General features: G+C 44.3%; 1 protein-coding gene across 1 annotated transcript in view; it reads right to left on the bottom strand.

Annotated features, from left to right (window-relative positions):
* Positions 1–18,052, bottom strand: part of LOC311239418 (unconventional myosin-VIIb-like) — a gene marked incomplete at its 5' end in the record, with an annotated part of 195,727 nt that overhangs the window by 82,571 nt on the left and 95,104 nt on the right. Inside the window, one exon of the mRNA XM_084327722.1 lies at positions 8,802–8,921. Within this exon, the coding sequence (XP_084183848.1) occupies positions 8,802–8,921 (120 nt within the window). The remainder of the gene's footprint in view (positions 1–8,801; positions 8,922–18,052) is intronic.

The following is an 18,052-nucleotide window of genomic DNA, read 5'->3' as shown; positions in this document are numbered from 1 at the left end:
TGCATATCATCTGTTACTTTTGTTGAGCCGTGGTAAAGTCATTCTAATAAAATTACTAAAATACAAAGAAATAGAGAGATGAGTAAGCTTATCTGATTCGAGCCAGTGTTGCGTCCTGCCCGGGGGGACCTGATCCATGTAGCTTCATGTAATCTTCGGCGGCTTTAGGTGTGCGTATTCCCTGTCTAATACCGTCTTTTCCCATGATCGATAATAGTGCCGGGTAGTTAAAAATTGGCCTGAAACCACTCTTGAACATTCTCTGCATCACATCCTTGTAGGGGAAACGCTGAGCGATGGCCTCCTTACATAGATCTTCGTAGATAGCTATTGAATTTTCACCATATTTCAGTTTCCCCCTTTGATTGCGCGCTGCTCTAATGATGGCGTCTCTTATTACCGTCTTACGCAGGGTGACAATGATAACTCTCGGACCGTTACCTCTTTGGCCTCGTATACCGACTCTGTAACATTGGTCCACTGTCGGCGCTGTGGGAAGGTTGTTATTACCTAAAATATCTACTAACACTGTTGGAAAGCTGTCGTCTGTGCATTTGACTGATTCATCCAGTCCCACGATGCGGATATTATTTCGCCTGTAGTAACGTTGGGTCTCGAGCTGCCTCTCCATTGACTTCTTGTATTTTCTTCCGACATTCTTCCTCCACCTGTTTTATCTCCGTCGATAATTCTGTTAATCCATCGTTGAGGTTCTTCTCGTTCACTTGGACCCTCTGTGTAATTTCTATCACCGTATTCTCCACTGCCGTGATTCGCCCGGACTGTGCAGCGGCTGCTTCCATAACGAGTTCGAATTTAGCATCGATGTGTGCTTTGAATTCCTCGATAGCTACCATCTGTTCCTTCATCAGGATAGTCAGCGAGTTGAAGTCGGGATGTGAAATTGCACTGCTTGTGTCAGATGGTGTTGTGGGTGCAATGATGGACCCGATGAGTTTGTTGGAGATTATCTTCTCAAATTCCCCTGCTTTATCTTTTACGGTATTTTTACACGTCGTTACCGTTGTGTCGTCAACTGCTGTCTCCCTCTCGGGGCCAGTCGTCGTTGGTCCCGGCATATTCTCTACTATAGTCCCCCCATCGGGGCTAATCTCCAACGGTACCGCTGCTGTGTCAGCTGTGCCCTTCGAACGTGTCAAAATCGGCGCCGTTGGAGAGTTTTTCTTTCCACTCTTTTTCTTATCATTAGTATCCATGTTGAGTCTTTCTGTCTTTTGATATAGTTAGTAGAAGGTCTTATCAATACATACGATGTGGTTTAATCTCTTTTGGTATTGTTCAAATAAGGTTTTTAAACGAAATTAACGTTGACGGGAGCGGAGCTATAACCAAACGCGTATCGCTTCACATTGCGTTCAAACCGGAAGGGTCCTTGACTTCTATTTTATACTTGTGTTGTATAAAGCTCACCCAAAGTTTGGTGCTCCCCTGAGAGTCACTAAGAAGGTCGGCCAAAGCACATACTTGCTGGAAGATGGCCGAAGATGGAACGCCTCTCACCTAGCTCCTGATCGCTGTGCAGCCGTAAAGCCACAGAACATTCCTGATTCACCTGACCTTGCCTCTCCATCCTCTCCAAAGAAACCACGAGTCAGAAAGAAGCCTAACTGGATGCAAGAATATGTGACTGATTAGATATTGGTCTTCCGAATGTAGCTTGTCAACAGATCTTTTGTTTTGTTGTATTTTCAAAAGTATGCAATGTAGTGTTAAAAAAAAAAAAAAAATCCTACAGTTGTATCCTATTTCAGATCTGTGAAACAGAGTATTTTGTGTTCATGTTCATGTTCACCTTTCTTATATTTTCTGGTTTACTAACCTTTATTCATACAGTACTGAGTACAGTTAAGGAAAATGGTTATGCCTGAATGCAGGTTCTGAGATAATTTTATTTAGCCTCTGAGGAAATGTTTTTTTCTACAAAGAGAGGAAATGTTGTGTCCTACTGTTACACAGTGTCTGAAGCATGCAGTTACTTATTTGCACCACTTGGTGTCAACAGAGGTGACCTGCCTAGACAGGCATGAAGAAGAAGCATGAATACAGGAAGTGAGGCTTGCATGCCATGATGTGTGAAATGCTATGAACAACCTAAACAAAGAATAGTCAATTGAAATGGATCCACTCTCTCCAGTGTCTTATTGATTGCCATCCACCTCTACAAATTGGCGACGAGATAACCCACCTGCTACAGTTTGATTACAGAAGACTATTTTTGACAATTTATTTGTGAAGATGGCTGTAAATGTGCATAATCCTGCTCCGTTTTTGCAATGCCCTGGAAAGCCTACAATTCCTTTCAAGACATGGATGCTAATGTTTGACAACTACCTACTGGTCATAAATGCAACAGGGAATGCTTGGCCTAATGCAAGGAAAAGAGCTGTTCTTCTTCACTGCCTTGGAACAGAAGGACAGAGGACTTTTCACTCATTGCCAAACACAGGTGATACCTATGATGCTGCTGTTACTGCATTAAGTGCACACTTCACACCAATGACTAATGTGGTAGTGGAACGTCACACATTCAGTAAAAGGGTACAAAGCCCACATGAGACTGTTGCCCAATATGTGGTTGCTCTCAGAGAGCTTGCATCATCATGTGACTTTGGTGATAAGAATGATGAGATGCTGCGTGATCAGCTTATCCAATATGTTACAAATGCCCATATTAGGGAGAAGCTACTACTGGAGCCTAATCTCACTCTAGACAAGGCTATCACACTTGCTACACAGATTGAGTCTGCAGCTGAACAAGCTAAATGCATGGTTGGAGATAAACCTAGCTTTCAAGTACAAGCAGTGCAAAAGAAACAATTTCGATCACGGCCTCAGCATAAACCATTCACACCTGCACCTACTGCTGCAACTGGGAAGTCCTCCCGTACATGTTTCAGATGTGGATCTGACAGTCACCTAGCAAATGCTCCCTCATGTCCTGCTGCTAAGGCTACTTGCAAAACTTGTAACAAGAAGGGACATTTTGCCAGAGTGTGCCGCTCTGCTCCTACACATCAAGTAAGAGAAGTGGAGATTCCTGAATTGACTGTCCTGTGCATTCAAGAGGCTGCCGGTAAATCTGATAAAATAAAATGCAATGTCAAGATCCAGCCTTCAGGCTCACCAGTCTATGCCATGGACCTGGTTGTTGACTCTGCGTCCCCAGTGTCCATACTGCCCAGAAGTGTGTTTGAAGAACATTTTGGTGAGTCACACCTAACACCACCTTCTATTCAACTAATCACATACACCAAGTCACCTATACCTGTGCTGGGATGTCTTTCAGCATTGGTGACTAGAGATGATGTCACTGCTGCAGCAACCTTCTTTGTGGTGGAGAAGGGGACCCCATTGCTGGGCCTGGATTTGATGATTGCACTGAACATTCACATTGTAGGAGGTGCTGTGGTTCCTCCTCCTTTTGCCTCTGCTCCAACTGCCCCTGTGCTGCACCTCTCTACCTCTCCCCCACTAGTTGGTTGTGCTAAAAAGTTTGTGCACCGGGTCAAAGTCTCTGCCTCTGTTCCCCCGGTTCGACAAAAACTGCGCCGTTTGCCCCTGTCTGTGAGAGATGCAGTTACAGAAGAGATAAACAGACAGCTGGCTGCTGGTGTGATAGAGAGGATTGATGCTTCCCCCTGGGTGTCTCCTATCGTTGTCACACGAAAGAAGACAAGAGACATTCGTATGTGTGTGGATCTCCGAGAGCCAAACAAGGCTGTCATTACAGACTGCTATCCAATTCCACACATAGATGAGCTGCTGTCCACTCTGCGTGGGGCCACAGTGTTTTCAACCATTGATCTGGCTAGTGCCTACCACCAGGTGCCCCTACATGAGGAAAGTAGGGACCTGACTGCTTTCATTACCCATGAAGGACTCTTCCGCTACTGCCGTGTGCCCTATGGCCTCTCCTCTGCACCATCTGCATTCCAAAAGATGATGGCTACCATCCTCAAAGGCCTGCCAGGGGTGCAGAATTATCTGGATGATATTATCATCTATGGAGCCAACAGCACAGTTCATGATGCTCGACTGAAGCAAGTTCTACACCGCCTGCAAGAGGCAGGTCTACTCCTGAATGAGGAAAAGTGCTGCTATAATCAGTCAAGTCTACGCTTCCTGGGCCACGTGGTGTCAGCTGAAGGTATTGCGCCTGACAAAGAGCACATCGAAGCTGTTTTGAATGCCCCAGCTCCGACAGATGGCGTTGCCCTTCGATCTTTTCTAGGCCTAGTCTCATGGTATTCAAAGTTCATCCCGAACTATGCAACAGAATCTGAGCCAATGCGGGCATGCATCAGGAAAGACATTGACTTTCACTGGACGAGTGAGGCACAGAAGAGTTTTCAGAAAATTAAACTGCTACTGGTGAACAGTACTGCCCTTGCCCTTTTCGATCCTTCCCTGCATACAGTGGTGTCTACTGACGCCTCAGACTACGGCTTGGGAGCTGTGTTCACCCAGCTTCATCCTGACGGGGAGGAACATACAGTGGCTTTTGCCTCCCGGGCTCTCAACACAGTGGAACGCAAATACTCCACTGTAGAAAAGGAAGCGCTGGGATGTGTTTGGGCAGTGGAAAAGTGGCGCACATACTTGTGGGGGCGAAAATTCACCTTACGTACTGACCATCAAGCCCTCACTACACTGCTTACTACTAAAGGCATAGGTCGTGCTGGAATGCGCATTGCACGCTGGTCTGCCAGGCTCTTGACCTATGACTATGATGTGATCTACCGCCCAGGGTCAGACAACTACACGGCTGACTGCCTGTCCCGTCTTCCACTTCCTGGAGCTCCTGACCCTGCCCTGGATGCGGAGCCCGAAATGGTTGCCTACATCACTGATGCTCTTGCTGCTCTGCCCATTACTGACTTTGAGGCTGCTGCTGCCTCTTGCCCGGAGATTTCTGCACTCCGTAAACAGATTGCACGTGGCTGGCCACAAAAGGTGAAAATGCTGAGTCCAGAAGTTGCCCCATACTTCCCCATACGTCATGAACTGTCAGTGGAAAACTCACTGGTGCTTCGGGGAGCACGTCTGGTTGTGCCAATCGCACTGCGTGCTACTCTGGTGGCTCTTGCACACGAGACACACCAAGGAGTGGTGCGAACAAAGCAACGCCTGAGAGAGTACTACTGGTGGCCAAAGATGGATGACCTGGTCCACTCTACAATTCAGTCATGTCAGCCATGCCAGTCCAATGACAAGACTGCAAAGCCACGCCCTGCTCCACTACAACCAGTTACATTCCCGGACAGGCCATGGCAAAAGCTTGCAATGGACATTGTCGGTCCTTTTGAAACAGCTACATGGGACTGTCGATATGCCATCACTCTGATTGACTACTACAGCAAGTGGCCAGAGGTCGCTTTCACTGCAAATATCACTACAAAGGATGTTACATCCTTTCTCTCCTCCGTCTTCAGTAAACAAGGAAACCCGGAATCCATTGTGACAGACAATGGAAAACAGTTTACTTCAGCTGACTTTGCTGCTTTCCTAGCTGAACGGGATGTTGTACACCACAGAGTCTCTGTGTACTACCCTGCTGCGAATGGCACCATAGAGCGTTTCAATCGTGTCCTGAAAGAGACTGTGCAGATGGCTATCATACAGTCTGTACCATGGAAACCTGCCATTACTGCCTTCCTGATGGCTTACCGTGCTACACCGCATGCAGCTACAGGTGTGTCTCCCTATCAACTACTGTATGGCCGGAAGATGCGCACAAAGTTGACTGTCCTGCCGCGCTCTCATACTGACCCTGCCTCGGATGAACAGGTACGAGAGAAAGTCACACGCCATCAACACAAGATGAAGACTTATACTGATGGAAAACGAGGCGCATGCACTCCACCTTTTCAAGAAGGGGATAGTGTACGGGTGAAAACACCTCTCCATGTGCCCAAAGCTCACCCAAAGTTTGGTGCTCCCCTGAGAGTCACTAAGAAGGTCGGCCAAAGCACATACTTGCTGGAAGATGGCCGAAGATGGAACGCCTCTCACCTAGCTCCTGATCGCTGTGCAGCCGTAAAGCCACAGAACATTCCTGATTCACCTGACCTTGCCTCTCCATCCTCTCCAAAGAAACCACGAGTCAGAAAGAAGCCTAACTGGATGCAAGAATATGTGACTGATTAGATATTGGTCTTCCGAATGTAGCTTGTCAACAGATCTTTTGTTTTGTTGTATTTTCAAAAGTATGCAATGTAGTGTTAAAAAAAAAAAAAAAAATCCTACAGTTGTATCCTATTTCAGATCTGTGAAACAGAGTATTTTGTGTTCATGTTCATGTTCACCTTTCTTATATTTTCTGGTTTACTAACCTTTATTCATACAGTACTGAGTACAGTTAAGGAAAATGGTTATGCCTGAATGCAGGTTCTGAGATAATTTTATTTAGCCTCTGAGGAAATGTTTTTTTCTACAAAGAGAGGAAATGTTGTGTCCTACTGTTACACAGTGTCTGAAGCATGCAGTTACTTATTTGCACCACTTGGTGTCAACAGAGGTGACCTGCCTAGACAGGCATGAAGAAGAAGCATGAATACAGGAAGTGAGGCTTGCATGCCATGATGTGTGAAATGCTATGAACAACCTAAACAAAGAATAGTCAATTGAAATGGATCCACTCTCTCCAGTGTCTTATTGATTGCCATCCACCTCTACAACTTGCTATACTTATTTTATTATCTATTTTTGCCTAGCACAGTCTATTTTTTTTATTGGTCTTTTTCCCCCTCCTTTTTCCTCAGATTTTTCTCCCATCCCAATGTTAGTCGTTATGCCAATTCCCAATCCCCCTTCCTGGTCGCTGCGCACTTACCCCCCACAGTCGGTCTGGGAGAGTGGAGGCTATCACGTGCTTCCTCCGACACACGTCTAGCCAATCAACCGCTTCTTTTCACCTGGCAGCGCGGACTCTCACTGAGAGGGTGTAACGTGTGGAAGGATCACACTGCCCCCCTTAGATCCTATCCGCGCTGAGCAGACGCCCCGACCGAACTGTAGGAGTCGCTGTTTACAACGACCCGGACCCACCGCGCCAGCTTTCCCACCCTCTAATACTGCCAATTGTATTAGTGTGAACGGCCAGCCAAGCTGGTGACACGCCGGGAGCTGGATTCGAACAGGCGAATCCAGCGTCTCCGGCGTTGGTGACGAACGCAATTTCCGCTACGCCACCTGACCGCCCGCCTAGCACAGTCTCTTAAACAGAAAGAAGCATTTTGTATAAAAGTATTCTGTACTTCTGTATGACAACTAATAAAGAAACTTGAACTTGAAACTTGATGCAGCTTTACTCTTTCAGTCTGTTGTTCATTGTAAGAGTGGACCTCGTTCTCAAACATTTTCTCAAGTGGCTTCTTAAATATCTTCTTACGAACTTCGTAAAACCAAACCTAACAAAGATGATGTACGGATTCATGTACGTGTGAAACCCGAATGAGGAATGCCACTGATTCTTTATTTTTTTATCTACTTTTTCTCCCCATTTTCTATTTTTCTCCCATCCCAATTTCGTATTATCCAATTCTGCGCTCCCCTGTCTCGAACGTTGTTAGACCATGCCTCCCACTGGTCGGCTGCAATGTGGACGAAGCCTTGCATCACGTGTCCCCTCCGGTACACGAGGAGGCAGCCGTCGCATCTTTTCACCTGCACAGCACGATCTCTCAGTGGGCGAGGAGTAACGCGTGGGAGGCTCACGCTGCCCCGATACTTCCTGATTCTGCTGTACAGGCACACCAACCGACCTGTAGGAGTCGCTGTCCACAATGTCCGATCCCCACCCACCGGCTTTCCCACCCCCTAATACTGCCAATTGTATTAGTATGAATGACCAGCCAAGCCGGAAGCAATGCAGAGAGCTGGGCTCGAACCCAGCATCTCCTGCGTTAGTGGCGAGCGCCTTACCCACTGCGCCACTTAGCCGCGGAATGCCACTGATTCTTAAATTGAACGTGCATTCTCGCACACCTGAATTTGCATACATAAACGCCCCGCCAGCTCCTTATAAGAGCATGCAACCACAGGACCGTGTGCACACAGAATCCACAGGCAACGCGAAAGCAATTAGCGACTAGATTAAGATTAGATTAAAATGTATTGTCATTATACAGCACATGTACAGTACAACAAGAATTAATTTGACATCCAACCAGAGTGCAAATATAACAATAAAGTGCAATAGTAATATACAATGTACAGGTGATAATGTACTGGGTATAAAATATATAAATGAGTACTACTGAGTAATAGTGCTAATCAGATTTATGTATAGATAATATACAGGTATAAAGACCCTATGGTAGTAAGTCATACTGACCAGCAGCATAACTAGTAAGAGTAGGTAAGGTATATGTATGTACAGATAAAAGGATTATATGCAGGTATGTACAGACAGATGTGGATATATATATACGGTAAGAATAAATATATATATATATATATGGTATATACTATATAGAGCTCGCTTCACCAGTCACACAGTTGGCCAAGCTGCCAAACCCTCTTCTCTTGATCCTCCAATCACAACTATTGGGTTTTCTCTGACAAACCTTTGGTCAACTGCAAACCCTTACGAGCACCTATAGGCAGGTTTCAACTTGACAACAGGAATATTCTAAATGGACTACATTTGACTTCCAGTTAGCTATAGTATTGGAAAACACTGCACTGAGAAATAAACGTGGGTCCAAGCTGTTCCCCGGCAGTGCAGTCCCACTGAAGCCATCTATGATCTACTTGTTTCAGTAAAGCAGTGTTTTTACCTGCAGCTCGATCCAGCAGGGGGGTTCTCCTCGCTCTCCGTTTGCGACTATGCGGCGAAGGCGCTCGGTGCAGTACGGTCCATAGCCACTTGGTGCTCTGCAAAAGAAACTCTCCAAATGCTGTAGAGGAAAATAGAATAGAGTAGAATAATGGTCCAGGCTCTTTTAAGTGACTGATTAGTGAAAACTTTACTCGCCTTTCACACAAAACGAGTGTCACAGTTGCAATAAGTTAAGTTGTTATCAGGAATCATTCTGTTTTTGACATACGATAGATTGATAAGACACTTATTGCCATTTCAAACACATGGTTGATTGGGATTTGTAGGATAACACAAAGGAGGTTCTGCATGTGGGTATCATGGACATGAGAGCTAGCATGGAGGAAGATGGTTCTGGGATGCTGGAACTAACGTTGAGCCTTCCTGAGGTGTTGTGGGCCTAACTTGACGAAACCCTGGTGAAGGGAGGTGCCAACTTGATAACCCTGGTGATATGCTGGTTATTACTGCCTAATCTACTGTACATGTTGGGTTGTGGTGGCCATTAGGGACCATGTGGTAAGGTATGTAGCATCAGTATTGTCAATGGACATGGGTCTGTTGAAGTTGGCAATGCTGTTTGGGGTCCGTTATGGGCCATGTAATACATTCATAGTATGTAGTTCCATAGTATAAGTATTCATAGTGTAGCGACCTGGGGATTTGGGTCGGTTGGTCAGTTGAGCTGTCACTCAACACTCCGCCATCCCTATTGGACGCGCCAGCCGCGGGTTAACAGAGTCAAAAGTGCACGGGCTGACCTGGGGAGGTATAAGTGGGTGGGGCACCCAGCGGGCACCCTCTCTGGGCATGGGAAATGGTAGCAATGAGTCTGATACCGCAACCTGTAATGGAGAACTGTGAATAAAGACTTGCACTGAGAACTACCAACCTGCCTCGAGAGTCGTCTCATAACGTTGGAAACACGAACGTTACAATAGGCATGTTAGACCTTTTCCAATCGAATTGGGTTTCTTCATTAAGCGCTTATCCTTATCATTAGGGCACAAGTATCTTGTGTTTTACAATAAAAGTTGATTTTAATGTACAGTAGTGTAGGTTTCAACTCTTTGTCTGCCCAAGATTATGTACTCGTTATGTAGCGTTTCATGTATTCCACATCATGGAGTCATAGAATTAAGCACAACACAAACAACACATTGTCACGATCGGGGCTCGAGCCGGTCAGATGAGGATCAATCAGCGCGGCTGCAAGGGATTACCTCATCAAGCGGGTCCATATCATCCGGTGTCGCAGTGTTAAACTGCCTTCCCAGGTACGACGTCTCGAACTGAAGCCCTGCTAACCCGCTCTTGTTATTATTCCCTGTTCTAACCTCCCTCTCTTGTGCCCAAGGACTCCGTTCCAGCGTGCCCGTCTGGACCCCTGGTGCTGGACTACGGAGTTCCTGCTCTCACCCCTGACACAGCCGGTGTCTACGTTCTCCCGCACTGCACAAGGAGTGCATCTGCTTCAAGACCATCCTCCCGCACTGCACAAGGAGTGCACCTGTTCAAAGAACATTCTCTCGTACTGCACAAGGAGTGCACCTGTTCAAAGAACATTATCTCGTACTGCACAAGGAGTGCACCTGTGCTACCCCCCAAGAACATTAATTCCCGTCTGTTGTACATTCCTGCATGTGATTCTTGTCTGCTTGGGGGAAACAATTAAAACACCCTAAACCGCTCCATTCTCTCTCCTCCTGTGTTCGCTATTGGGCTCCGCAAGAACCCCTATCCTCACACACATACACTATTGCTTTAGGTCAAGTCATTTCAAATGTGTCCCAACTAGAGGAAAGTTTGAAAACCACAACCTGTTCGACCCCACAGGGTCGGTACCGACCCAAAAAATGACATCTGGTCATAAATCCATATTTTTTTTAATATTGCATATAAGTTGCGACGTTTTCAAGTATTAACATCACTAACATGTCACAAAAGCATGTAGAATGTATATTATCATCAATACGTTAGTTTAGCAATAGGTTAAAAGTGCCATTAGATAGTTTTAAGTTTTCGATTTTCTGAAGACTATTCCAAAACGGAAACGGAAATGGACATTTTGAACCATGGGAATTGTAGTCTTTTTGCTGCCATTTTGTAGAGGACATGCATAGCTGTCGACCAGCGTTGGAATTGTTCCAAACTACACTTCCTGTCAGATACTGTGGGCTTTCAAAGTTCTGCGTTCTGAATGAATCATATCAATAACTGTTATGATTTGCGATAATAAGCCACAAAAGGTAACGTTTTTGACAAATATTGAAACGCAGTTAGTTTCTCCTCCCTATTGTTAGCATGTAGGAACAATTCGATCTGAAATTAGTTTAAAAACGGTTGCACTGTGGGGGAAATGAAAAAGTACAGTAGATTACAGTAGATTTCATTATCTGTTCTTATGCACGCCTGGTGATACTAAATCCAAATTGAACTCGGGCATTTGAAAGATAATATATGTATATATATATTAGAGCTGGGCCGTTAACGGCGTTAACGTGCTGCGTTAACGCAAGACTAGTATCGCGCGATAATATAATTGACGCCATTAATCTATTAAAAAAAATATATAATAAAGAATTATATATATATTTTTTTAATATTTTTTTTTTACCTTTATTTACCCAGGGTAGGTTCGCACAGATGCTCTTTTTCAGGAATGCCCTGCTTCACATTCACACATTTCCATTCACACCTGGGAGCTGCCCAGTACAACCACAGTTGACACCATTGGCCACTAAGCAACTCCACTGGAGCAGTTGGGGGTTAAGTGCCTTGCTCAAGGGCACTTCAGCGGTTGGTGTTCCTGCCGGTCCCGGGGATCGAACCGGCAACCTTCCGGTCACAAACCTGCTTCTCTAACCTTTAGGCCACCACTGCCCCACGGACTGAACTGAATTGAGTGACCCGACTGGTTTATGTGAGTTTAACACACATGCTGGACTGAAAATGTATTGTTTGTTTTATGAAATGTTTGCTTATGATTTGAATTGAATCCAATACATTTTGATTTTGAATTGAGCATGACTCTTGAGTGGTTTTTGAATTTATGAAAAGGTAATTGATTGTTACATTTGAGCAAACTAACCTATGATTTAGCTTGCTCAGTAGTCTAGGCCTACTATTAATTAAATTATTTGTCTACCTTTATGTGGTACAGTCTTATGCCGGAGCTATAGGCCTAATTAACCAATTAAAAAGGTAATTTGATTTGCATTGGCAGGGTTTGGCCCTGTCTGGCACCCAACGGGAAAAATATTATAGGCACTATAAGTAGACACCGCTACATAAAACAAGCTGGTCTGCCTAAGTGACTGGTGGAAGAAGGAGAAATAGAGATTGGACTGATTGAGTCAAGCCATGTCACATAGTTCAAGTTTGAAATGCTTCTTTCTGTTTTGCTCCTGAGAGTGTGCTAGATACTGTACTGTTCTGTACTGGTAATATTATTTATTTGTGTTAACTTCTGAATAAAATGATTTATTAAACACAAGTACATGTTATTGAACATTATTTTGATATTTCATTACCAATTATCATAGCAAAACAGCTTTTTCATACAGTCTGTAATGCATTTTGGAAACGGGAGATAATAATAATAATAATGGATTGGATTTATATAGCGCTCTTCATGACACCCCAGTGACCCCAGAGCGCTTACAGAGTCCATTATTCGTTCATACACAGTCATACCGGTGGTGGTAAGCTACAATTGCAGCCAGAGCTGTCCTGAGGCAGACTCACGGAAGGAAGTGTGGCGAATAATCATCGCCTACGGCCCCTCCGACCACCACCAACATTCATTCACATGCATACACATTCATACGAGGCAAGTAGGTTAAGTGTCTTGCCCAAGGACACAACGGCAGTGGGATGGACATGGGTTTGAGCGGGATTCGAACCACCAACCCTTCGATCATTGGACGACCCGCTCTACCCCTGAGCCACGCCGCCTCATGGTGTAATGGGCAACCTGGCCTGAGAAACGTAAGGAGGAAAGAAAAAGTAACGACTTACTATTATTTGGGTAGAACACACATATTTTGAATGCCTTCGGCAGATTTTTTTTGGAGCCATTTTAATCTAGATGAATCTAGATTAAATCCAGGATTGCAGATAGATTCATCTAGATTAAAAAAAAGTATCTATGCCCACCTCTAATATATATATAAATGTGCGAATTGGCTATAATAAGGTAATGTATAAGCATCATATTCTATATTCTATAATAATATTTCAAATTGCATTGGTCCGGATGGGAGAATTCAGTACTGTATCTACAGAACCTTCGGTTTAATCATCTTCCCTTTATTAATTTCCTTAGATCTTTTGTACACATGATCTCAAGAGGGTACTGAACGATATCAGTGGCAGTTATTGGTATAGGTATATATTTTAGGTGGATTTTCACATCGTGTGGAACAGGTTAATAACAACCCCCCTGACTAGGGCTAGAAGGTACACCAAATATGAAGGAATATCGTCATGGATTCATGTTAATAAAAAAATATCTATGGAGCAGTCTTATAATGTCTGTATAATATAATATAATTTTGGTATACATTTTTTTATTATTAAAACAATGAAAAAGCACACTGAAAATTGCATTACAAAAAAGTAGTGCTGTCAATAGATTAAAAAATTTAACTAATTAATCTCACAATTTTCTGTAATTAATCTAGATTAATCTAGATTAAAAATTGCATTTTTCTACTTAAGAACAAAGCTTGTAACAGATATTTACTTGAGTAAAATCATGGAATTAATGTAAAATCAACACAAAGAAAGTATATTTAGATTCAAAGACTATTTTAATAGCTTTCTTTGAATACAGTTTCTCTCCTGTGAAATACAAATAGTTAAATGTAAGTAATAATATGATTGAATATAACTGCACTTTAACTGTTCCACAAGAGGGCGCTATAGGCGTAAGGAGACGCAGCTATAGCAGCTGACGTCAGGTAGCAGGTATAAGGGAATGTTCCCTCCCCCTCTGTCTCTCTCACTCTAGCTCTCACAGAGAGCAGGTCTCGTGGTGGAAATGTACATATGAAATAAACCACGCCAGTTAAGGCTAAAGAGGACCTCGTTGTCATGTTGTCAGTTATTTTGCTCCCCAGGTGACTCTGTCAACAGGTTATGGGCCCAGATCACGGAAGAGCAAAATAACGATAGCTAGTTAGCTGAAAAGTTTAGGCTAGTTTAGCAGCGGGAGAACCGCGTGACGCTAAAGCTAAGCTAACGGGCAGCTAAGCTAAGCTACAATCAAAACATGGCGACCAGAGGAAGGAGCAAGTGGCCCACGTTTAACGGAAGGGCAGAAGAATACGAGCTCTGGGAAGAGCGGATGTTGTGCTGTATGCACGGAGTGGGGCTGAAAAAGACAATTTTGACGGGCCTCACGGGAGAAATAACGGAGGCAGCGCAAGCCCTGGATACAAAGCTGAATGCTGACGCATACTGCGAGCTAGCACCACTCCTAGACAACACGAGGCCCCGGATTGTATTCCTGTATATAACTTTGACCGCGCTGAAGAAAGCTAACACAGCAACTGTGACTGAATACGTCATCAGGGCGGAACAGATCATCACAGTGCTCAAGAGTGCAGGAGAAGCACCGAGCGATGGACTAATGATGGCAATGGTTATGAGGGGACTACGGGAGATGTATAAACCATTCACACTGTTGGTGACACACAGTTCAGTGGACATGTCGCTGGGGGAGTTCAAGGCCAAGCTGCGGAACTTCGAGGCCTCAGAAGACTCAGACCCGGTCGCCGAAGAGGCAAGAGAAAGTCTAATGAAGGCCCGGGCAGCGCCAAATAAAAAGACCGGACCCCTGACGGAGATGGCGTGTTGGCGATGTGGAGAAAAGGGTCACAGAAAAGATAAGTGCATAAAAACCGTTTGGTGTAGTTTCTGTGGAACTTCGGGACACACGGACAGAGTGTGTAGAAAGAAGCACGAACAGAGCGCTCGGTACGCGCACGTGCAAGATGGCGGCTGTGTGCAAGATGGCGGCAGCGGTAGACATGAGGCGAGTCGAGACGACGCCCGGAGAGCAGCGGGAAGAGAGGACTTCACCTTCGGGGCGCAGACAGCATACGTCAGCCAGTCAACGCAGCAGCAGCAGGTCAAAAGGAAGGGACTGATCGTGGACACAGGTGCGTCGTCCCACATTATCAACGACAGGAACCGATTCAAGAACTTTGACAGCACATTCGAGCCGGAGAGACACAGCATAGAGCTGGCAGACGGGAAGCGCACATTCGGGTTGGCGCAGGGGAGAGGAGACGCACAGGTATGCCTCATAGACAGTGAGGGGCGCCGGTGTACAGTGACATTGAAGAACGCCCTCTACATACCCTCGTTCCCACAAGAACTATTCTCTGTAAAATCTGCTACTGCAAACGGTGACAAAGTGTTCTTCAATGAAGGTAACGATGTTCTTGTGGAGCCTGACGGTACGAGGTTTAACATTGAGGTGTACAAGAGAATGTATTATCTACAAACAGAATGTAATGAAAATTATATGTGTAATGTCAGTCATGATATTCAGACATGGCATGAGATCATGGGTCATTGTAATTACGAGGATATACTGAAGCTGCAGGCGGTGACAGTAGGCATGCACATTAACGGTGAAAAGCATAGACCCAACAAAGAATGTGATGTGTGTATAAAGGGAAAGGAACACTCAAACAAGGAACAGAGGTCCCACGGAAAAGGTAAAGACACCACTTGAGCTAGTTAACACAGATCTAGCCGGTCCAGTAAATAATGAGTCCATAGGTGGCTTTAAATATGTGCAGTCTTTCACAGATGTGTGTACAGGGCAGGGTTAGAAATTAACGGGGGCTTGGGGCAAAAATGCCCTCGAAAATTGACCAAATGCCCTCGAAAATCAGTTAAGGGGGGCAAGAAAAGCCCCCGACAGTTTACTAATTATATATATGCTCTACAGTGCGAGCATTTCCCTCGTATTTGCCCCTAATAATATGTGTGTGTGCGAACCGGAAAAATCATTTACTTGCAGTGTGCGAGACGAGTGAAGATTACAAAACAGCTCCGCTGCTAATAGTTCAGAAACTGGACTGAAATTCAGTTTTTGGGTGGAATGCAAGGAGGGAGGGAGGCGGGGCCCGCTGCGTGTTACAGGTACTTGAGAGGAGCGAACGCAGACAGACAGAGAGCTCTGCTTTCATCAAGCATGCAGCATAGTGTAACATTAAGTTACACTGCTATCTTAACGTTAGCAAGCTAAGCATCTGCATAGCGCGACCTGTGTAACGTTAAGTAACTTGTGTTCCGCGGGGAAAGACCGTTCCATTTGTAACACAACTCCAAAGAATAACATCCAAATCCGATCCCGATGCGCATTTCGTTCATTCCACAGCGCTGAGCGCGCAACGTATTTGATTGATAGATCTGGCCAGAGCCTATACTCACAAACGTTCCAATGCTGTCTTCGGGATAATTTTAATCCAAACGTCCATTCAAAACTTTGTGTTATTAAATAATTCTGGGATGTCTGACTATTTCCCTATGCATTGGTGCGAGTTCAGCTGACAGTCCATAAAGTCCATGACATAAGTTCATGAGATGCTCCGTTCTTTTGTTGTGTTTGAGGTGGATGTTGTTGAGTGGGTGGGTTTTTTCATGTATCAATTTGAAACAAGTTTCAAGTTTCAAGTTTCAAGTTTCAAGTTTCTTTAAAGCCTCTTGACTGTTGGAATTAGGGATGTTAAAAATAGCTAATAATATTATTCAATATTAGACATTCATTGATCCAGAGGCAACCGGCTATTCGTCTGCTTTTTGTAGATATATCAAGACAACAACACAACTTGCCCTCAGGGACAATAATATTTCATCTATTTAGATACAGTATGTATGTATTATTTACAGATAATTGAAGGTACCTAAAAACATGAAACCAAGCCATGTCACACATTGTGTGTGTGTGTGTGTGTGTGTTACTTGAACAATTTTCACTGTGCTCCTAAATTTCTTTGTGTGCTCCTAAATTTGTATTTAGATTTTATTTATTAACATTTTATTTAGGAGCACATGTGCTCCTTGGGAAAAAGGTTAGCGTAGAGCCCTATATATGGAGACATTAACATTACATTATCAAACATAGGGACGAAGACTGTAAGAAAAAGTGTCAACAATGTTTTATAATCTTTATGTTCATTTTCATCATACAAATTCTGTGCCCCCGAAATAAATAAAAAAAGCCCCCGAAAATCAATTAAGGGGGTGTGACGTACCTTGGGTACGTGGGTTGGTCATTACCATTATTACTGTATTTATGACACCTTCTGAACATCAGGTTAGTATATTTAATGTGTTGTTTTGTATATGATGTGTGTGTGTGTGTAAACATGAGAGCTAATGCTGTCTCTTCTCTCCCTGTCAGGTGCTGCCCATCCCTACTGAAGAGTGCTGATTGCTAATGAATGACAGCTGATTGGCAATCAGCTCAAGAGGGATGGGTAGTCAAATACCTGACGGCACACACACATCTCGGCGCCTCATTCTGTCAATTGATAGCGACTAGGGAAGAGTGAGGTTGCCATTGTTAACTACTGTTGTGTTTGTATATATATATTGTTGGCCTATGTGCCACTTCTCCAGCTGGGTGAGTGTCCTCTTGTTGGCCTTTGTGCCTGTTCCCACTGAGTGTGGACTGATACTTCACTGCCCTCTTTGATGTTGCTTCATTCAAGTGGAGCCGTATATATATATATATTGGTAGGCTGTATGCATTGCCACTTTGCGTGGACCTGTACCTTTGGTACGTTTTAGCGTCGGTGGACGCTAATTTTGTTTATTTATTTATACTGCCCTTGTTTGTCTCCCCTTTCCTTTTTCCCTTTGTGTGCGTTCTGGGTTTAAATCCCCTCTAAAATAAACATCATTCTCCCTTTGGGGAAAGCCGTGGGTTTCAAGCCCCACCACAATAAATATTATTTACCATTTGAAAACGTCTTTGTTTACTATCTGCCTACCCGGGACTGTTGGAGAAGCATTTTTCTACTGAGGGGGTTGTTTTCTGCTCATGTAACACCTGCCCAGATTACTATCTTGTATGGTCAATAGACCTCTGTACATGACATGGGGGCTCGTTAGTTTGCACAATTGTATAGTTCCTTGTTGTTATGTGACATGTGGACTTGTCGATTGGAGCGTGTCAGGTAGGTT

Source organism: Notolepis coatsorum (genome assembly GCF_963971535.1).
Source record: "Notolepis coatsorum genome assembly, chromosome: 13".
In the NCBI taxonomy this organism is placed as follows: Eukaryota; Metazoa; Chordata; class Actinopteri; order Aulopiformes; family Paralepididae; genus Notolepis; species Notolepis coatsorum.
The sequence above is the reverse complement of the archived record's forward strand: the minus strand, read 5'-3'. Positions and strand labels throughout refer to the sequence as shown.